General features: G+C 39.2%; 2 protein-coding genes across 2 annotated transcripts; one reads left to right on the top strand and one right to left on the bottom strand.

The window, feature by feature from the left end:
• The first annotated feature begins 1,018 nt into the window (after positions 1-1,018).
• On the top strand, positions 1,019-14,094 carry plch2b (phospholipase C, eta 2b). Its single transcript, XM_061727359.1, has 21 exons — positions 1,019-1,671; positions 2,636-2,782; positions 4,191-4,434; positions 4,559-4,688; positions 6,020-6,190; positions 7,289-7,382; positions 7,463-7,666; positions 7,768-7,888; positions 8,738-8,909; positions 9,074-9,190; positions 9,355-9,438; positions 9,527-9,624; positions 9,714-9,802; positions 9,900-10,085; positions 10,693-10,800; positions 10,888-11,012; positions 11,118-11,202; positions 11,290-11,436; positions 11,575-11,654; positions 11,741-12,785; positions 12,916-14,094. Exons 1-21 carry the CDS (start codon positions 1,320-1,322, stop codon positions 12,948-12,950), a joined length of 3,834 nt encoding a protein of 1,277 aa, XP_061583343.1. The 5' UTR covers positions 1,019-1,319; the 3' UTR covers positions 12,951-14,094.
• On the bottom strand, positions 13,083-19,101 carry si:dkey-183j2.10 (glutamate receptor U1). Its single transcript, XM_061728286.1, has 11 exons — positions 18,916-19,101; positions 17,828-17,890; positions 17,534-17,615; positions 16,398-16,429; positions 16,103-16,282; positions 15,687-15,910; positions 15,481-15,578; positions 14,505-14,722; positions 14,203-14,422; positions 13,867-14,111; positions 13,083-13,632 (listed from the first exon to the last, which is right to left on the bottom strand). The coding sequence occupies exons 1-11, from the start codon at positions 19,099-19,101 to the stop codon at positions 13,534-13,536; spliced, it is 1,647 nt and encodes a 548-aa protein (XP_061584270.1). The 3' UTR covers positions 13,083-13,533.
• Positions 19,102-22,909: the final 3,808 nt, after the last annotated feature.

Genomic DNA, 22,909 nt, shown 5'->3' with positions numbered 1-22,909 from the left:
ACATTCAAGGCTCCAAAAACATTCCATGCCTATACATTTCTTCCCAAATTGTATTTTTTACATAACAGAAAATCCTGCAATGAACTGGAGACTTTGTCTAGATCCCCGCTCCAGCAAATCCTCATCACAGTTTAAAGTAGCCTAATAAGTGGGTACAGATGATGGATGGATGGAGATTACGTGAAACTGTCACAAACAAGCTGTAGCATAACCATAACAAGTACAAAAATGTGTGTGTATTGTCAATTTTTCCTTTTTTGTGATTAACTGCAGTTGCCTAGGGTTAGAAGAGACAGAAAGAAAAATAACATGCTTAGGCATGCGTGGACACATGAATAGAGGAAAGCCATATACAAAAGAAAAGGTAAAGTAGCACAAGCTCATAATTTATTTGCCTTTATTGCGTGTTGGATGTATGCACAAATGTACTCTACCACGTGACCTGAGTGACGGTAGAGGATAGCAAGACAACCGGATTTATATTTAGGAAATAAACATGTTTAATGCCATTAAGTATAATTGTTGCAGACTGCATGGCAATATGTCAACAGTCTGGAATTGCACATCACAATCTATCTAAAAGTGAGCAAATTGGGTTGCTGCGTGTCTACATCATAGGGCTACTTGTGAAAAAAAAAGATGAAAAAGCTTTATATTTTTTATTCTTTTGAAGTCACTTCTCCCTTATGTTTGATGTATCTCCTTACTCTTATCGGTAAATGGTGATTACATGTTCTGCGTGTCACACAGCTGCCTCTAGGGGGAAGTACTGTAGTAAAACCATTCAAGAGAAGATACCTCAGAACCGTTATTTGGCCAAATGACTCTAATTTCTCATTTAAATCATAATATTATTGCTTGAGACACTTTATCAAAGCCACATACCCGAGTTTCATAATTTTTAATGGTACCACTTCAGTTTGTGTCACAGAGTAGATATTTGCACCCTTCCTGTTCCGTCTCTGTCGTCAGAGGCTTACTGGCTGCAGGAAAATCCCTACACCAAAGCAAGGCTGAAGCCTCATTGTGGGATTACTACTTGAGAACGAATTAGTTATTCTCGCACACATTGCACACTTCTTTTTCCAACAGCCTGCTTGCTATACATGCCTAAACATAAATAATTAGGAGCCTATGGCTGCTGCACTGGGTCACTGGACACGGGACCACTGGGAATTAACCTCCAGGATGCAAATACAGGTCCTTCATCTCATCTGAAAAGACAAAGATGGGAGAAAAAAGACAACATGTGGTCTAACAAAAGGATTTTTCTGAAGAACCCAGCAAAGGGAGGAGGAAGGTGACTTCATGTGGTGTAAATGGGACAGGAAAGCCGCAACCAAATGTACAGTCCAGGGATGAACATAAGGCCAGCGATGGCTCCACAGTCTCCAGGGCCGAGTCGGAGTCCACCACTGACCTCTCCGTCACCTAAGAAGACCAACTTTCAGTCTCTTGGATCTTTTTCACCAGGAATGTTCTCTCCCTCACTGGCTAAGCGATCCGCTCATCGGGCCAAGCCGACCTCAAGCCCCCTCAATTCACCCACCCCCTCTATTATGAGCTCTCCAAAACTCTGGCAGAAAGCATCCGTCTCTAGGCTCGCAGAGGAGTTTTTCTGGATTGGTGGCAGCGTGGTTGCACAGCCTAAATGGAGACTGGGTCAGATGGGTAAGGATCCCTAACTACTAGTCAAATTTTTCCCCTCAAAAACATTCAAACTGCTATAGTAGATTAACAGAGGGTGTAGCAGAAAATGCTTACACTCTGTTGTAGCCTGAATGGGTGTGTCTTATTTTCTTTTCTTCCCTTTTTTGTATAAGAAAGAAATAACATTAATTGTATACTTTAAACATGCTTGTGACAACCATATTTTATCTGAAGTGTCCTCCGAAGTGGTGAAGTTGCACACATAACAGAACAGAGAAGCAGAGAAGCAGATAATGGGCATATGGACAGGAGACAATCCTCAGGATTAGCCTACATGAAGGTCCAGGTTGCGTCACACGTATCTGAGCTTCAGATTACAAACAAAGGTTACCTGCTCGCTCGCAGCACATAAAAACAAAGACCTGACAATTGCTCGGCTGTTATGATGCCATTTTATGCATGTCAACTATTTTACATAGACTCTAAATGATGATTTTATTCAAGCAAATTCAAAAGAAAGAATCATAAAGCTGATTGCTCCTAAAAATGTTGCTTCGATAGTGTTTCAATTATCAATTCAGGGACTGTTTACTTTATACTTGTCCAATGCATCTTCCTAATAACACTTAATACTATATGAGCCAGCCCATAATCTCCTAAACAAGTGCTTGAAGACTGTTTTATGAATTGCTTTGAAGTTGTTATTCCCAAACCACAAAACAGCTTTGAACTGCTCCACATTCCATATCATGCAAATTGTCTGGATTAGCAATAATAACTCATGCTCTCTGGTTTATATAATGTCATTTTAAACTAAAAAACTAAGGCTATCTGTTCTCATAATGTCAAAATGTCAGCATTTTCATTTAAGTTATCAGTGAATACTTTACTGTGTTGCTTCCTTTGAGTCTCTGACGAACATAATTAATAGTTAGATATATACATGTGATTGATAAATAACCAAATTCTGTGTTCTTCCCTGAAGTGGAAAGGTGTATGTGCACCATGCAGACCGGCACCCAGATGACCAAACTGAAGGGAAAGAAGAAAGGACTGGTTCGGTTCTTTTACCTCGATGAGCACAAAACCTGTATCCGGTGGAAACCCTCCAGGAAGAATGACAAGGCCAAAAGTGAGCGAGCGTCACCCCGCAATAACAATAATTTAGCATCCGGTTATGAATGTATCCACTCGGCAGGAACTGTGAATACTTTGGGACTGAATTGAGCCGCAGCAGTAGATACAATCAGGAGTAGAGCAGTTTGATATGAAAAAGAAAAGATGAAGGAAAAATAAAGGAAATTTGCCAGGTACTAATCCACCATAGATTCTTTTGTTTTTGTTTTTGTAGAAGTGTCATGATTTTGACCTGACTAAAAACTGAGCAAAGATTTCCCAGATGCAATGTATTATTGTTGGAATGAGCTCAGTTGTGGAGAGATCCAAGAGGAGGCCAACAGATTTCACAGACAAGTTGGAATTTTAGTTTCACAAAGACCTATCATAGTTTATATCTTCAAACAAAGTGGATTCTCTCAGTTATTTTATGACAAATATAATGTCTATACAATACACCATACGTCTTGAAGGCACCGATTTACATCAAATATATCACAATCTTATACATATAGAAATATTTAAAGCGTATTTTATTTTAATACAGGCTCATTTTGATCTGCACCCCCTGGCAGGTTGATTAAAAGGATAGAATAAATCATCAAAACCCAAAAAGCAAACACAGACATTGAAAAAGAAATATTCACAAAGAAGCAAAAAGATTACAAATAATGAAGCAATGACAACTACTTAAATAAATATAAATATATATATATATATATATATATATATATATATATATATATATATATATATATATATATATATATATATATATATATATATATATATACCGTATTTTCTGGACTATAAGCCGCTACCTTTTTCATAGGTTTTGAACCATGCGGCTTATACAAAGGTGCGGCTATTCTGTGGATTTTTCTTCCACCGCTAGGGGGAGTGCTAACCGGAATTAGAATAAAAACTAAGACAAAATAAATGCAAAGAAGAATACGCTACTTCTTCTTTAGCAGATAGAAGTAGAAGCAGATTTCAAACAGATAAATAGATGAATAAATACCGGTTATTTTCTCTTGGTTCTGTCCAGTTTTAATCAGCAAAGTTGCTGCCGTGTTAAAAGACATTGTTAGGAAAGGATCTATTTAGGTACAAACATGTACATCATTTACAGTTCAAAATCCTTCTGTACATGTAGTAAATATCTAATCTAACAACATAAATATCTGCGGCTTGCATATCTTTTTTTCTAAATAGAGCGGTTGCGGCTTATATATCTTTTTTTATAGTTTTTTTTAAAAATAGAGCTGATGCGGCTTATATACAGGTGCAGCTTATAGTCCAGAAAATACGGTATATATATACATATACCCAAATGGTAACAATAGCAGTCTACAAATAATCACAACTGTCATCCGTTGTCACATGTTTCATGTTTGAATGCCCTCCATCTCTTCTTGTTTCAGTTTCTGTTGATTCCATCCACGAGGTTTGTGAGGGGAAAAAGTCAGAGATCTTCAGGTGTTATGCAGACAATCGCTTCGACCCAAACTGCTGCTTCAGTATTTACTACGGGGAGCGTGTGAAGTCCCTGGACCTGGTCTCCACAAACGCCGAGGAGACCCGCACCTGGATCACAGGCCTCAAATACCTGATGGCTGGAATCAGCGATGAAGACAGCTTGGCCCGCAGGCAGCGCACCCGGGATCAATATCCTTAACACATCCACTCACACACACAAATCCGTCTCCAAATGACAAAAGTGTGATTAACAATTTAAAGCTCAGCGCACATTAGGCTCAGATCTGTTGTTCAGCCTTAACTGCAGTCGCAGGTGGTTACAGCAGACTTTCTCAGAGGCCGACAAGAATGGAGATGGCACGTTGAGCATCGGAGAGGTTCACCAGCTGCTCCACAAACTCAATGTGAATCTACCCAAACAGAAAGTCAGGGAAATGTTCCAAGTAAGACCTCCAGACCACCACACAAGCTACCGTAGAGCCTCCGTGTAGACTTCAGCAGTCATCCATCAACACTGCTATCACATAAAGAGTTACATTCTGCACATTTCATGTTCACTGCTTTAAAAGCTTGTTAGCAATCTAATGTTTACTGTTAATAACAACAGGACAACATTTTAAAACATGGTGTTTAGTAGTTTCTTATGTAGTTCTTAATTATATTTCATTGTATTTGTGGTGCTAAAGGGGAAAGCAGGCCATCACTTTACACAGGACAGGAGTCATAATCTGGGGAACAAGAATATCAGTATTATTTAATTTTCATCTTTATTGTAACTTTGTGGCATCACTAAATGTGTCTCAACCAGAAAAAAAGTAATGACAATATATAGAAAATTAAAATAAATTAATGAAATCAAATTATCAACATGAAAGGAATCCAGTTAAATCGTCTATTAAAATACTAATGAAACGACTAGGATACTACCGGTACTATTACTCTCTATATAGTAATATATTTCCTGTAAAACCTAAAATAAAGATGAAATAAATGTAATTTTTAAGACTCATAGTTTGAACCATATTATAGGTTAGATCAGTTGGCCATAACATTACAAACACAAAAACCAAAAGAGGTCTGACCAGTCAGGGTCTGGACCAACACCTTGTGAGGATGTCCTGGATACTTTGGGTCCTGTAGGATGTGTTGAGGGTTCTCTGTGGGCTGGATGTGCTTCCCCTTGATCCCCAAGCTGCCATCAGGCTGGTATCTGGGGAGTTTGGAGTCTAAACGAAGACCTCAGGCAACACATAGTTGAGGAGCCCACTGGTGCTGACCTGCTGGGGGAAGCAGCTGATCATTGGACATGCAAACTTAAAATTTTATTTCATAAAGTTATTCATGCAACATGCAAAGGCTCAGCTACAAAAAATCAAATCAAGACAAATTTCAAAAACAAAGGGTATTATGACCTAAGATGGAAAATGTAAGTGTCTTTAAGGGGATTGTTCATCGTGATCTCTTAATCACTTTTGGCAAAGATGCAAGATGATTAAATGTACTGGTGCAAACAAATGCATAGTAACTTGGCATAAACGTGCAGGAGAGTGCCACAGGAAGGCCACATGTCCACCACAGATGGCATTTGTCGCACTGCATTATTGTATGAGTTTAGTAGCCTACTGCCCCCCACTCCGTCCTGCTGATGGCTGCAGCCTCTGTGGGAGACTGTAGGTGTGTTTTCATTGCAAGAAAGAAAGCCATCATATGGTACGCATTTTCTCTGGCAGTTTGATTACCTCAGATCACAAAACCGCTTTGTCCCTATCTGCAGGAGGCAGACACGGATGAGATCCAGGGATCTCTGGGCTTTGATGAATTCTGCTCCTTCTACAAGATGATTTCCACACGGCGAGACCTCTACCTGATTATGATCTCCTACAGCAACCACAAGGACGTGATGGATCTCCATGACCTTTCACGCTTCCTGGAGAATGAACAGAAGGTATAAATGAGTCAGAATAGCCATGATTTTTATCAAATTACACTTTTTTTGTAGGTGACACCTTTTTTTAAATTGTACTTTTGAACAATGGCTGTTTATGCATGTTCTGTAAATTACATGTATTTATTCTTTTTATTATTTATATGCATGAATCTTTTTCAATTATTCTTTCATTTCAAATCATGACAACCTATTGTTTGGTGGCAGGGAGCTTTGACAGTGTTGTTAATTCATTTTTGTATAAAGCACCTTGGGATTGATTGTTTGATATGTAGTTACCTGTAATTTATTTTTTATTTTTTATTTTTATTTTTTTTATTTATTTATTTGCACAGTGATAACACAATAATTCTTTTTTTTTATCATACAAGGACAAATAATTTGTGCAGGAGAGGAAAAGAAGCCCGAAGGGCTTATAAAAAATCCTCCCCTCAATACAAAATCACCAAAACAAAACAGTCAATAGCAAAAGAATAGAAAGGAAAAAGAAAAGGTAAAAGAAACAAAGAAAAATACAATAAGTACACAAACAAAAATATCCATGAAATGGCAATTTCATTTCAGTAAGAATAGCCTGTTAATTTTGTCTAAATAAAAGATACCCCACCAAGCTGGTCCTAAACATTTTTAAGGATGACGCTAACTTAAGAGATCTATCTAAACAGTTCCAGAGTTGAGGGCCATGGAATTTGATAAAGGATTGGTGACTGGAGGTACGACAAAGAGGTAAATGAAAGTTCTTCCCACCTCTAACTGAATAAGAATGAATATCTGATGATAACAGAAAAAAATTATGAAAAGTGCCTGGAATGTCTTGTTTGAAATGAATGAACTTAAACATAAACAGGCATGTTTGAAACTTGAACTTTAATGAATGTGAGATCCAAGTCTATTTATTAACTAATTATTTGGTTTAAACTGCACTGTCTACAGTGTCTTGACAAAACCTGTTGTTTTTCAAAATCGTGTTAATATCCAGGAGAAAAACTATGAATCGCTGTTAAAGCATGAAAGAACATTTATAGCCATTGCATAGTTCACGAAAAGAGCATTTAACTGCAGAAATGTGACAGTTATGGGTTTTTGTTTTATCTGTAGATGCGAGGTCTGACCAGAGACCATCTAGTAGACATTGTGTCCAAGTTTGAGCCATGCCCTGTAAACCTGCAGCGTATGGTACTTGGTATTGATGGTAAGTTGACAGGAGAAAGTTCACAGCCTCACATAATACGGGGCAAATACAACACCAGGTCTGAATCTTTGTTTCCTTAGGTTTCACCAACTACATGCGCAGTCCAGCAGGCGACATCTTCAATCCTGATCACAATCATGTCAACCAGGACATGACGCAGCCTCTCACTAACTACTTCATCGCCACGTCGCACAACACCTACCTGACAGGAGACCAGCTGCTCTCTCAGTCCAGGGTGGAAATGTACGCCTATGTTCTGCAGGCAGGCTGTCGCTGTGTGGAGGGTAGGACCCAGCAGAAGAAAAGCCTCAAGAGTCTCAGTTGTGATTTCATGGCATTTCCAACAATATATCAGACCTGCTGTTCTTAATTTGTTCTCTCTCAGTGGACTGCTGGGATGGACCAGATGGAGAGCCGATCATCCATCATGGCTACACGTTGACATCAAAAATTCTCTTCAAAGATGTTGTTGAAACCATCAACAAATATGCCTTCACAAAATCACAGTGAGTACTTCTGTGTCACGACAACAATAAAGGTTTTGGTAACACTTTATAATAACTATCCGTTATAACTAGGTAATAGATCATTAGTAAATAGTTAATTAATAAGCTTATTAATGACTTGTGAAGTATTTGTTAACAGTCTGTTAAGGATTCATAATGATGCCTTATAGATAGTTAATAGGTCATTAATAAACTGATAGTTAATGAGTTATAAATGACTTGCTAAATAACAGTAAACAGTTTGTTAAGGATTTATAACTGTGCCTTATAGATAGTCAATAGATAACTTACAAGCTGTTAGTTAACGAGTTATGAATGACTTGTTAACTGTATGCTAATGATTTATACCTATATCTTATAAATTAGTAATAGATCATGAGTAAATCATTTACTAATGACCTGTTAAGTATCAGTTAATGACTTGTTAAGAATCAGTTAATAGTTTATATACGTTATTGGGACGTTATTCTAAAGTTGCAACTATTCCTCATTTATTAATTGTTAGTAAATGAGGAATAGTTGCAACTTTAGAATAACGTCCCAATAACGTATATAAACTATTAACTAATACTTAACTAATATATTAACTCACACTTTACAGATAAGTTGTTAATAGTTTGTTAACCATCAACCAGTGAAACTTTGTAGAACAGCAAGTGGATGGAACCATAATTTGATGTGATATTTAAAGTATCAAATATTAGCAAGTCATTTATAACTCATTAATTATCAGTTTATTAATGACCTATTTAGTTATTATAAATAGGATAGTTATTATAAAGTGTTACCAAGGTTTTTTTCCAGTAACTGCAGTGAAAAACATGAGTGTGTCTTGGCGGCCCCCCTCAGGTACCCAGTGATCTTGTCCATAGAGAACCACTGCACTGTGCCTCAGCAGAAAAAGATGGCCGAACATCTGAAAGAGGTCCTGCAGGACAAACTGGACCTGACGAATGTCAATGTACAAGAAAGCAAGAAGCTGCCGTCCCCTGAGATCCTGAAAGGCAAAGTTTTAGTGAAGGTAAAGTGTTTTGTTCATTTATTTATTTGTTTGAATGAATATTCACAACTGTAAGCTGTTCAGCTCAGCTAAGAACAGCTGCTGGTAATGTACAGAGCACAAAACCTGCCACAGTGCCAGACAAATTTATGTCAAGTTTATGTCATTAGTTCTTGTTTTTTTAGGGAAAGAAGCTGCCAGCAAACCTTGATCCTGATGCAGAGGAGGGAGATGTGTCTGATGAGGACACTGGGAATGAGGAAGAAGAGGAAGATGATGATGATGAGGACAGTAACTCACAGGCAAGTGCGCCATTAAAAGATGGATGGAAGGGCAGATGGATGGATGGATGGATGGATGGATGTATGGATGGATGGATGGGTGGGTGGATGGATGTATGGATGGATGGGTGGGTGTGTGTGTGCGGGGAGATGAAATCAACAAATAAGCATTTCATCATTTTCAGGATGGGAACAGTGCTACATCAAGTACTCATCCCAAAAAGAAGAGACAACTTGGCAGATCAATCATGAGAAGCTTCAAAAGAAAGGCAAGCCATTTCTTCGGTTTCATAATAATTCATAGCAATGCACGAATATATCCAAAAGCTTACAGTTTGTTTGGTTGTTTCTTTTTAGAGAAAAAAGAGAATCCGTGGGAAAAGTAAATCCTTGTCTGATGGGGAATCAGACTGCAGCAGCAGCAGGGAGAGGGCACAAATTGTCTATCACTCGAAGTAAGGCCAGTCACTCAGCTGATCAGTTTTTCTGTCACGACTTCCCGATATCTAAGCATGTATTTGTGTGACTGAAATTCTCCCTTTAGAAAAAGGAAAACAATGAGATTATCAAGAGCTCTGTCCGACCTGATCAAGTACACAAAATCTGTCCGTGTACATGATATAGAAACACAAGGTAAAGTCAATAACTAAAGTGATAATGGCTTCAACTAAAATGTGGTCAGATGTGTGATGTGCTTGTGAGTTTTAAGATGTGGTTTCCTGTCTGGCAGGATTTGCAACCAGCTGGCAGGTATCGTCTCTAAATGAGACCGTAATGAACCAGATTTTACAGCTAAAACCAGGCAAGTTGGTGCGTTTCAACCAGCGCCAGCTCCTGAGAGTCTACCCATCAAACTACAGGGTGGACTCCAGCAACTTCAACCCACAGATATACTGGAACACAGGATGTCACATGGGTGAGAGCAGCGTCACGCGCACACTTAAAGAGCTCTGTCTCTGTCAAGTACATGTTTGACCCACACTTTTTTGTTTTAACTTTAAATCATGCTTTTTATTTATAATTAAATTTAAAAACATAAATTTATAAACATGTCATTCTTTTGTTGTATTTAAGAAAATGGTTTGTAAAGCTATTTTTGAAGCTTATAAGTGTGATTGACCATCTGTTAATGTTTCTTTGCTTTTCTATTGTTTCTTTGCCTTTTGTTGTTTCTTTGCTTTTCTATTCTCTTTTTGGTTTTCTGGAGGTTGGCAGCCAAAAATAGAAAGTTGGTACTATAGGATAGGCTTTTATAAGCAGTTTGCTTCTGCCTATGCCTTTTCAGTTATTGTTCAACACATTTTTTTGGTTTTGTATGAAAAGTTAATGCTGTGTACAATGTTTTTTTTGGTGTTGTTTTGTGTTGCAATGACTGAATAAACTTCATTCATTCATTCATTCAAAATTTAATGAAAATCACCTTGTTATTGAATTGTGTTTTGGAAATAAACTTGCCTTGCCTTAATAGTGAATAATACCACCATGAGGATCTCAGCTTATCATTTCCATTCATGTCATTTTAGTTGCTATGAATTACCAGACAGAGGGTCGCATGCTTGAACTGAACCGCGCTAAATTCTATGGCAATGGAAACTGTGGATATATTCTGAAGCCAAAGTGCATGCGTAAAGGTCAGAATATATATAAGAATTTGGAAGATAGAACAACAATGCTTCCAGTGTGAGAGAGAATAAATAAATACTGTTGGCTCTTCTTAGGTGCCTTTAATCCCATGCTTGACGACCCCCTGCCAGGACACAGAAAAACTCAGCTGGTGCTAAAGATCATCAGCGGACAACAACTTCCCAAACCCAAAGACTCCATGTTTGGGGACAGAGGAGAGGTAAGGCAACAATATGTACTGGATATTAAATTGGAACCTCATTACCCGCCCCAAAAGACTTTCATCAGTAAATATCTGCTCTCCCATGTGTTGTTCTGTTGTCAGATAATCGATCCTTTTGTTGAAGTTGAGATTATTGGCTTACCTGTCGACAGCTCAAAGCAGCAGACCAGAGTGGTGGATGATAATGGTGTTTATGTAAACTACTCTTCACAAATCATATCATCTCACAGCAGCTGACGTCATTATTCATCAGTCTTTTGAACTCCTGTTTTAGGATTTAATCCCATGTGGGAGGAGACACTCGTCTTTAACATCCAAATGCCGCAGCTTGCCCTGGTGAGGTTCCAGGTGTGGGACCACGATCCCATTGGGCGAGATTTCATCGGGCAGAGGACAGTAGCGTTCAACAGCATAATGCCAGGTAGGTTTCGTGGTAAAACTTTTTTTTTTTTTTCAATCTAAAAAACCTGGCTCCAGGCAAAAGACAATTACTGCAAGAAGAAAAAGCAGAGACATGACTACTAGCAAAGTAATGGTTATGCATGATTATTTTTGATAGGTTATCGTCACGTCTACCTGGAGGGGATGGCAAACTCTTCCATCTTTGTTCATGTAACCATTAATGACTTAACGGGAAAGGTATTTCAAAGCGGCTTTTCAAAATAAACTTGGAAATCTAATTTCACCCTTATTAAGTGTCTTGTACTATTATCTTTGTAAAACAGATCAAACCTGCGTATGCTGTGAACGCCGCCAGAAAGCACTTCCAAAATGCAGCTAAGAAGCATATGAAGAGCCAACAAAGGCTCCCGTCTGTAGACTTCTCTGTCCTCTCCTCGGAGGATGGGCGGGCTCTCTTCTTCCGTAAGGATCTGGATGCCATCTCTCAGGACAGCAGAAATGGGGAAATGTCTCCTGTAGTGCCAGGGCCAGCAGCCAAGGCTGCCATCCACAAAGGGGCCAGGAGTGAGCCAGTAAAGCGAGCGCTCAGAGTCAAGATCCATGATCCGCCGGAGACGAGGAGAGGCTTCTTCAGCCGGATGTCGTCCACCGAATCTTACAAGGGTGGAGCAGCTCCATACGTAAAAGAGGAAAGTTTCGATCTTGACTCCTCTTCCCAGATCTCTATTTCTACAAGTCCTCCTCCTTGCACTCAAGATCAAGCTGATCAAACGGTCTGTCAGGATGAACCGCCACAGTCAAACTGTGCTGAGCAGCAGAGTGGGAAGGGATTTGAGCCAGAGCAGTGTGAACTCTCTCAGGAATCAGCGCCAAACGCTGATGCTCCTGCTGAACTCGAGCAACCACCAGAAGCCCCGAGTCTGACTAACTCAATCCCTCAGTTTCAGCCCGTGCCACAGCTGGAAGCCAGGTTCTTTCCACTTTTCCCTCCGTCCTCCCCTGCCAGGATCAGACGGACCCTCGAGGCCCCCACCCCCATTCGACCGCCCACCCCGATACGGACAAAGAACCGCTCACGCAGTTGCCCTCGAAAACCGATTGCCTCTCCTCCGACACCAATGGTGAACCACAAACCAGCTTTCCACTGGCAGACGCAGAGTCACGTCAGGGACGGGAAGCACATTCCCAACGGCCTCTGTCTGTCAGACAGCACATCAAGCGGCGGCAGCAGCGACAGCTTGGAGCTGCCGGCCTCCTGTGTGCCAGCAGGGGCCGAGACGCGCGAGGGCACCCTGCAGAGGGAGATGAAGGCCATGTTCGACCAGAAGATGAGAGAGATCCGCTGTAAATCACCGCTTTTCTTTGATGGTGAGTTACATTAGAAAAAAAAGAGATTAACAAATTAAATAAATGAACCGAAAGAAGTACAATCAAAGATGCTTGGAGACGACTATGCCAGAGTCTCAACATTTACAAAAAATGTTGCTTTCTTTATTAGATCACTATTCAGATCCTGAAACCAAAGACCACTAAAGATGTTCAGAAAAGAAGAAAACCAGCACAACATCACAAAAAGGAGGCGTGATGACACGGAGAGGACCAACTCATCGAGCAGAAATACACAATAAAACCATTTTTTTATTATTTTATTTTTATTTTTTTTAGTCCAGAGGGAATGTTTACAATCATTGCATTTCTATGTTTGAAACCATTTTTAAAAGATATTGCTGAAATCCATGCTACTGCTGCCAATTGTACAAAAAAAAAGAGCTGTAAATAGTGAAATTAGGAGCAGATATTTTTATTTGTTAGTCACATTTTCAGTTTATAAGTAAAACCCTGGGTGAAGTATCTTCTTTTTTTTTTAATACAATCTAATTTGTTATTTTAACATGAAATACTAGAGTTCATATGTAAAAAGCAATAATTTATATATATTTTAATAAAATGTGAGATTTCAAGCTTTAAATGTAGTATTTTTTTTATTGAGTAAGAGGGAAGTTCAAAGGTTCAAACTTTATGAAGATATGTTTTTTTGTTAAATATTGGAACCAAAAATAACTAGCATTTCAAAGAAACAGACCCTACTTGTTAATGTTTTGTGTTTGTTTTAAATCTATGCTTTTTCTTTGTCTACATTTTCCTGGGATTTATTTGGCTTGTTGTTCTTGAAGCGCAGACTCAGCTCCTCGGTCATCACGGCGCAGCAAGACTTCTGTGGAATGATGGAGATGAACAGCAGTTTTCTTACAGTGATGGTTTCAATGTAAACTTTGGTATAAATATGAGCAAACTCCTAAATCTGTCTGTCTTTTTGTAGTTTGTAAACCAAAGTTCATAAAAAGCAGGGTTTGCTTTTTTATTGTAATTGCCATGGTTCTCTAATGGGAGGGAAAAACCAACTGCAGCTTTCATTCTTTTCCAAATCCTCCAAACCCAATCCACTTACCCTCTGCTCTGCTGCACTTCTTCGACTCTTGAAGGCGAGCTCCAGGACGGACAGAAGTGTCCCCAGGCCCAGGCCGAGAGAGAGGATGAGGAACATCCCTTTGAGGCTGTGTGGCTGCACGGCTGACGACTTGCCTTTGTGTGCTATGCAGCTGCTGGCCCACCACTTGCTTCGCAGGTACGCCAGCTCACCTGCCTCGCTCAGTTGAAGGATTGCCACACTGAGGTTCTTTATAATGGGAGAACCTTTGGGAAATGAATTGTTTTAATATAACATTCATTGGACAATTTGCTAAAATGTCTAATTTAATTGAGAGTTTAAGATGAGCAGCCTCACCGAGGGGCGCAGCGATACTGTATCCCCTCATGCCGATGACTTCATGCACTCTGACCAGCTCACAGTGACGTGCCACTGCCAAGTCCAGAGACACAGACTCTCCGATAAAGGCAAAGTTCCCCTCTTTTGCACGCTTGACTCCCTCGTCCACAGATGACACAAAACTCTTGGTTCTCTCCATGTGTTCGTAGATTCTGCGGTACACTGGGTCGTTTGAATTCTGAACGACAGAGAGGGCGATCAGAGAGAGCAGAACGGTTTCCACTGACTGACCCAGATCAAAATGGTTCTCAGACTCTCACCTTGAAGAAAGCGAGGGTGGACGAGCCAGCCAGGCAGCCATACTCAATGAAGTCCTGACTGGCCAGGTCCTCAAACCCTTTCAGTATCAGGTGACTGGACTCGGGGGTCTTACTTGAGCTGAGATTGGAGAAGTAACAAGCCAGGAGGACTATGGAAAATACCCACCAACTGCTGCAGATGACACGTCCAGAAATAGCTTTAGGATGAGGATCAGCACCTGAAAAACACAAGAAAAGTGCCATCAATTACACCGTGATACGCGCTGTCGAGACTTTCACAAAAAAGTAACAGTTAAATACTGACGGCAGGAAAGCCTGTGTCTCTCCATAATCCTGCACTGCCATTACTGTCCTTTAAACCCCAACTGCTGGATGAATAATGGACCTTGATGCGGCCTTGTCTCCTGATTCCTTTCATTTTCTCATGTTATTTTTCCTCATTAGATCCCATATTTTAAAACTTGCAGTTTTTCTGATGCATTTTTTTTACAAAGCAGAAATCTTCTGGTATTGGTGTCTCAGTGACTCAGTCCTTCGTGGAAAATGCTTTTGTACAAATCATCTTTACAATCACCGTGTAAAAATGACTTATTTTTCTTTCCCCTTAATGCTTACACAAAATGGCACTGATTTTTATTAGGAATGTGTTTCAGGTATGAAATTAAAAAATGATGGCATGTTCACAAATTAAATCATACTAAGACTACCTGAAAAATAACACCACTTGTAGAGCAAAGAGTCAAGTGTGCACCTTACAAATTAGATTTTCCACTTGAACAAAATTCACTTCAGCTCAGTTTGATTGACTTTTCTTGTACAATGCCAACCACAACAAGTCATCTCAAGGCTCTTTGCACAGAGAGTAAAACCATTACAAGGACTGAAATTAAAGCAGCGATGTCTCATAAAATGTCAATAAAATGCGGACCTTTCATTACAGTTTGAAACCGTAATTGCGCCTGGTTTCGCTGTTTACCTTGTAGAGTCAGTGCTCCTGCTGTGTACCACAGACTGTGAAGGAAACTGAATCTGTTTTTCTCACTCTGAGGATGATTCCACTCGCTTGGGCTGAGTCTGCATTTTGAAAGAAAAACATGAATTATTAAGAAGATAGTACTCATAGGAATTTGGCAGCCAAGAAATACATAAATACATTTGAGCACATATATAAAAACTACCAACCTGGCAACAATAAAGATGCATGCAGCAGTCCCCAGGTAGGCAATGAGTATGCCAACCCAGGTTTCTGATGTGAAGGGAGTGAGGAAATCAAAGAAGCCTGCTCCCTCTGAGATGTCCTTCCTCAGCAGGATGCTGATCCCTGTCTGCATAAAGGGTTTGGTCATGCCTACAGCCTTTTCCCGGGCAGCCGTGAGAGTAAGAGGAGCAATTGCAAGGTCTGCCTCCTGTGGAGAATCCATTTATGTATTTAGATTGCGCAACATGTGCCGATGCAGAATATACTGTGAAGAAAATCCTGGAAGTGTTAAGTTTTTCCATCATGTTGATTTCACGTTCACTTACAATTATCCTGTCTGGATCATATTAATATTCAATTCTGTTGAGCGGTCTGCGAGACTCTGTTTTCATGCACTCACCCCTCTCACCACCTCGCCAATCATCCCATTCCAGTTTCCATTCTCGTCCTGTCTTCCGTATGAAACATCTTTCACCAGCTGCACATTGTACTTGAAGCCCACTTTCTGGGCTACCTCAGATAGAAGGTCCATGCAAAAGCCTTCCAGTTGATTGCCTTTGGACATGGTATACGGCTCTTGCTTGAAGAAAAAGGTGTAAAAAGATTAATAGCTGGATGTCCGTGATCTCACATTTTGTATACACATTGATTAAAAGCTGTTGTATAATTCAGATAGAAGGTCAGAGATTAGTTACCTTGATTGTGGTGATTCTCAGCTCCGATTGCACTGATGTTGAAGGAAAAAAAAGCAGGACTGTGTCAGTCGCCTCATGTCTTTAAGGTTAGTCACTCCTGAACTAGAGGGGTAGAGTTGAGAGGCTGACTCCACCACCTAAACCCAGCTGCTATAATGAGAGCTGTAGAATCATGGTTGAAACGTGGCCTTTTATACTTTATCTCTGTTGTAATTTAACTAAAGCATGTAAGACATTTCATTTACACTTCGAGGGTAACTTCTACTTTGTTTTACAGTCACAGATGTTCTTTTTCAGGCTGAAGTCCCTTCTAAATTTAGCATAATCAATTACCCTTCTGTATCCTTGCTATATTCAGACTTAACTCTGACTGACCTGTGATGTAGGGTTAAACTTGGGGTACAGTATGTGTGGCCACTTTCTAATCACAAGGGGGGGTTTCCGGTATCCTCAAAATCTGGCAACTTTTACTTCTACTTGAAAACCGTATGTATTCTACAATGTACGTGAAGCAGCGTGTTAATTCAAAGAGACTCAATGACATGCCGCTGTGTGATGGCAGGGCAGTCAAAGAGTATCAAAAGCTTCAATTCAGGCCAAGGCCTTGGGGATCCTTCACCACAGGCTGATCCTGACAACCATTAGATCCTCCTTTTCAAAAGATGACACGCATATGAGCTCTTCAAGATCCTGTCACTTTTTGGCCACTCTGAAACACAGAGTCTTTGTTTGCTTTTTAGAGTCGATTTGATGTTGTTTTTTTGTGGGAGCACAAGCTGGCTCACTTCCTTTTCTATTTTTCCTCAAGAGTTGGACAGGATGTGGCGCTAAACTTTGATATTCATCCGAGCCGACAAATCATGTATTTATGACTTGTCAAGCCTGAAAAACCCCAACCAGATCCTATGGAGAAAACACGAGGACTTTGGCAGAGGCAAAAAGCAGGCTGCCACCCGCTCGAAAGAAAAATGCAGTGACCGGGTCAAACATCAACATTTCACCGTCCAGATGAAAAACATTTTGAGAAGTTTTTCGAATGTGGTCAGCCAAACTTTCTTTCGAATCAAGGAACACTCACAAGACGCAGTTATATGTCTGTTACACTGATGTAAACTGAGATGAGAATACTCGCTTACCTGCAGTACATGCGCCCAGATCCATGAACACCCCAAAAAACAACAGAAAAAAGACAAACGGCATCCTTGCTCTCTTGACAACCTACAATTTGTTTTTTAAAAAAATGAAAAAAGAAAGAAGAAAAAAAAGACATTATTGGTGCATCATGGATGAAAAAGACATATTTAATACAAAACTGAATCAAAAGAATAAAAATAACAATTACACTATAAAAAATATAAATACAAATAGTAATGAAATACAAAGAAAAAGATTAAACAGTGAATGTAGAGTGTGTATAAATCCCTTACAACCTGAAATGAGTCCAAGATGTGACTGCTGGATTGGCAGATCAGCTGCAGACAGACCCCAGTGAGCTGTGAGCAGAAGTGTTTCACGTTGATATATGTGTCAGGACAGAGCCAATGACATTTCTGTGGGTGGAGAAAAAATCTGCACTTATTTAGATGGGTGGAGAGAAGCAATGTGAATCACAAACATTAAGCTTCCAGTGAGAAACATGACTTAGTTATTTGTGCTATGACTTTGGTGACTGCAGTGATTTTCACACATACAAGTGCCCAGCATAAATGAGTACACCCCCTTTGAAAAGTAACATTTTATACAATATGTCATTGACAACAAACAATATTTCCAAAATGTGCACAGGTTACGTTTAATACAGCATCTGTTGAACTTTTGACTTAAAACAAAGGTTAATAATATAACTCAGATGACATATTTTTCAATTTTAGTCAAATTAGTGTGGTACAATAATGAGTACACCCCACTGTAGGTCTCTGAGCAAAGCTACATTTTAGGCTCCCAATGTGTAATTGAACAAGCATTCAACCACAGGTGAGTCTAATTAGTCATTACACAGGTGTTCATCAGGCAGGTGGCTACAAAAGGGGGTTACCTAAAGCAAACCACCCCTTCCCATTTCCTGCTGTCCGCAATGGCACCACATGGAAGAGAAATGACACCAGATCTGCGAAAGATAATCATTTCTTTACACCAGAAAGGTAAAGGCTACAAGAATATCAGCAAAACCTTACAAATTAGTAAGAATACAGTTGCAAAAGTAATTCAAAAATTTAAGAAAGATGGAACTGCAACCACTGCACAGAGACGTCCAGGTCGACCACGGAAGTTAACACCACGACAGGAGCGTCTTGTGATGAGAAGGGTTGAAGAAAACCGGCATGCAAGTTCCCTGCAATTATCTAGGGAAGTAGCAAGTGCAACTGGAGTGACTGTTTCTCGTGACACAATACGCCGTACAGTGCAGAGGAATGGCATGCATGGGTGTCGTCCTCGAAAGAAGCCTCTCCTAAAGCCCAGTCATAAGAAAGCCCGTCTAGAGTTTGCCAGGGCACATGCCGACAAAGGTGAGCGCTACTGGGACTCTATACTGTGGAGTGATGAGACCAAAATCAATCTTTTTGGAACCGATGGCTTCAACACTGTCTGGCGTCGCAAGGGTGAGGAATACAAAGAAAAGTGCATGGTGCCCACAGTGAAACATGGAGGGGGTAGTGTCCTTATGTGGGGCTGCATGAGTGCTGCTGGTGTTGGGGAGCTGCATTTCATTGATGGCATCATGAATTCAGAAATGTACTGCTCTATACTGAAAACTAAGATGCTTCCATCACTTCTTGCCCTTGGTCGTCGTGCCCTTTTCCAACACGACAATGATCCTAAGCACACATCTAAAGCCACTGCTGGCTTTCTGAAAAGGAACATGGTGAGAGTGATTCCGTGGCCAAGTATGTCACCTGATCTGAACCCAATTGAACATCTTTGGGGAATTCTAAAGAGACGGGTTGAGCATCACTCTCCATCCAACATCCAATCTCTGAAAGAGGTCATTGTAGAAGAATGGAAAAAGATTGATGTTGCCAAATGTCGCCAACTTGTGCATTCCATGCCCAGGAGACTTGAAGCTGTCATTAAAAATAATGGAGGCCATACAAAGTACTAAATGTACTAAATTTAGTAGTTTTTGTTGTGGGGTGTACTCATTTTTGCACCACACTAATTTGACTAAAAAAGGAAAATATGGCATCTGAGTTATATTATTAACCTTTGTTTTAAGTCAAAAGTTCAACAGATGCTGTATTAAACGTAACCTGTGCACATTTTGGAAATATTGTTTGTTTTCAATGACATATTGTATAAAATGTTACTTTTCAAAGGGGGTGTACTCATTTATGCTGGGCACTGTAAATAAGCAGGATGTGATTATTCTTGCACAGTAGTTGCCACTTGGTATAAACTTTGGGACGCAATTAAATTAGGCACCTGAAAGTATATTGTTATTATAAGTCCAGCTCATATATGTGTAAATGAAAGCTATCAAAAAATAAATGAATGATATGTTGCTGTTGCTTATGCTAAAAACTTCAACCAAACAAAAAAAGCAAATGGAAAGACAAATCTTAAAAAAGCAAATCAACGCATCAGATGTGGCATTCTGCTTTTTATAAAGATTTTAATTGACCGACAGAACAGAAAATTTACTCACTTAATCTTGCGAGGCCATGATAAATAGTCCAAATACAAAACACAAAAGGAATGTTTTGCTTTCACCGAATAAAACAGATGACTTTACCTTTGAAAACCTTTCATTTTCAATGCACTGAAATGTCATTTTCAATGCACTGAAACAAGTGTGCAAGAGGAGAAATAGGTATTCAAAAGGTTATTTATTTGAATTCATATTTAGAATAAATCTATATATTTGCTGTTGGCATTGTAAGTGCTACCTCTAAGTGTTGGATATTAACATCCAAACTGATATACAGGAATTTAAGCTTAGAAGGGGCTGCAATTATGTCAGTTTCCAAACATGAGTCAGTTAATTATTACCAATTACTGTTAGCCTTTCATGTTACCATAGATACTGATATTTTGTTCATGGCGGTCAAATGGTAAGAATATCATAACTCATCACTGGCATGTAATCATCTTGCACTCCTCCTGAATTAATTTTGTAAAAGTTATTGTTGGCTTTCATTTGCCTCAAATCCATGACATTAGTGTCAAACTGAAAGAACTATGTGAGCCATCAGGTTGCATACAGAGCTGCAATTATTCTAATGGAATCATTTTTGTCAACTCAGCTACTGGAGTCATAAAGAACTTGAGTATCAATGGAGTGAAGTGTCAGTAGGCAAATATGACAGACGGATCCTATGAGTCACATTATATTTAATTCTGAAACAGTTCTGTCATCTTTCTTCTGCAATAGATATCCCTACAAGGCTTCAAAGAACTTTCAAAAAGATTTTCTTTCCCACTGGGGGATTACAGTACATTTAGTAATATAAATGTAGCTACAGTATGTATATACAATCTATATCTATCTTATATACAATTCCACACTCTTGTATTTAAAGGTAGGTTAAGTGATTTTTTGTTTTACTTTAAGTCTTTTATTCGAACAAAGCATCAACAAAACACATGTATGTTTGTATGTATGTGTGTAGTGTATATATATATATATATATATATATAGAGAGAGAGAGAGAGAGAGAGAGAGAGAGAGATTTCATCAGTCATATCAAAAAATGAATTGCAATGAAGTGAAACTTGAAATTGTTTTGTGAAACTGTTTATTTGAAGAGCAAAACTGTAGATCATTGTGTATTTGTGTTGCCTTTTTGCAATAACAGTCAATAGGTATTGTTCTCTTTTTGCATGACATGATCATAACATCAAAGATGTGTAATCAGTATATGCATCTGTGCTTATAACATAGCATCTCTCCATCTTTTCTTGAATACATTACACTGGCAAAGATGTAAAATCTGTATTAAGGAAGATACATTTCAGAAGCAAGGGGATAGGAAGCAACACCATCCACTGAAAATAAATTTAACACAATATGTTGTGCATCACATTCTGAAAACAGAAAAACAAAAAAGAAAAACAATCGTTTTTAGGATGAGTGAATTATACAGAAAAATCAAACTGAATATATCTTAGAAATGGGTGGGGGGTGGGGGCTACAAACCCAACCCATCATTGCAAAAAAGAAAAAAAGGTTAGATCGGTAAATTTGTTTTGCTAGTTGGGGTTTTGTTCTTTTTGTGTGTGTTTATAACAAGTTTAGAAAACAAAAATGAACTGAATATTCTTTTTTTTTTTCTGGATTAATGAATAAAAAAGAATAAAAAGTACCCTCGCCCAAAAGACCTACACAAGTAAAAAGTGCAACGTCCCCCAATATCCATGTGCTCTGCTGGTACTTGTGTGGGCTTCCTCCTACAGCCCAAAAACATGTATGTCAAGTTAACTGTTGCTTCTAAATTGCTGTAGAAGTGAGTGTGGTTGTTCATTTCTGGCGCTATAAAGGACTGGCCACCTGTCAAGGGTGCAACCAAAGTCTGTCACCTGAAGAAAGCTGACAGGCTCCAGCGGATCCCTGTGATCCTGGATAGGAGCAAGTAGGTATAGATAATGGATAGATGAACAAATGTGAACAATTCTTTATTCATAATTTTGGAATCTGTAATGAAACCAGAGTACCCGGAGAAAACCCATGTGTAAAAGTAAATACTTTTACTTTTACTACTACTTTTACTTACTTTACAGGCAGATGTGGTATGAGCTCTGTCCTGGTGAGATGCATCTTTGTTGTTTTTATTGATTTAGTTTGTTGCATACAGATATTATTGTTCACATAAACTTTAATTAAAATGCTTTCATTTTGAAGGCGTGTGTTATGCTCACTCATCTGGACATATGCGTAGCACTTGTATTACCCTACATCTAATATACTCCAGTCATCGCCGACCACAAAACAATATCAAAAATATTATTACCGTCATTGATTGAAATGATTAATCTATCATATTAATTATGTACTCATATCAATTAGTGACACTGTACATTAATGTCTGGTTCGGATCGGTCACCAAACTAGACAGGCACAGACTGCAACGGACAATTAGGTCTGCGGAGAGGATTGGGACTAACTTCCCATCTATCCAGGACCTGTATCTGTCCAGGACCAGGAAACAGGCAGGTAGCATCTCTGCAGAACCCCTCACACCCAGGACACATCTGTTTGAACTCCTCCCCTCTGGACGGCGTTACAGAGCTCTGTACCCCAAAACCTCCAGACTCAGAGACAGTTTCTTCCCCCAAGCTGCTGCTCTGATGAACTCTCATCACTCATAAGAGTCTCAGGGTAATCAATCACTGTGCAATAATAATAACCACAATCATATGCTGTAACAATGGACCTTTCAATAACCGTGACTACCTCATACTGCTGCACCTTTCACTTTTAAAAATTGTATATATGTTAATAAGAGGCTCAGCCATTTGTCTATTACTGTTTGTAACTATTTAAATCTGGGTTCAGTGAGCGAAAAAAAAAAAAATCA

This window comes from Cololabis saira, chromosome 8, assembly GCF_033807715.1.
Source record: "Cololabis saira isolate AMF1-May2022 chromosome 8, fColSai1.1, whole genome shotgun sequence".
Classification (NCBI taxonomy): Eukaryota; Metazoa; Chordata; class Actinopteri; order Beloniformes; family Belonidae; genus Cololabis; species Cololabis saira.
Note: the sequence above shows the minus strand (reverse complement) of the source record. Positions and strands in the feature narration are given on the sequence as shown.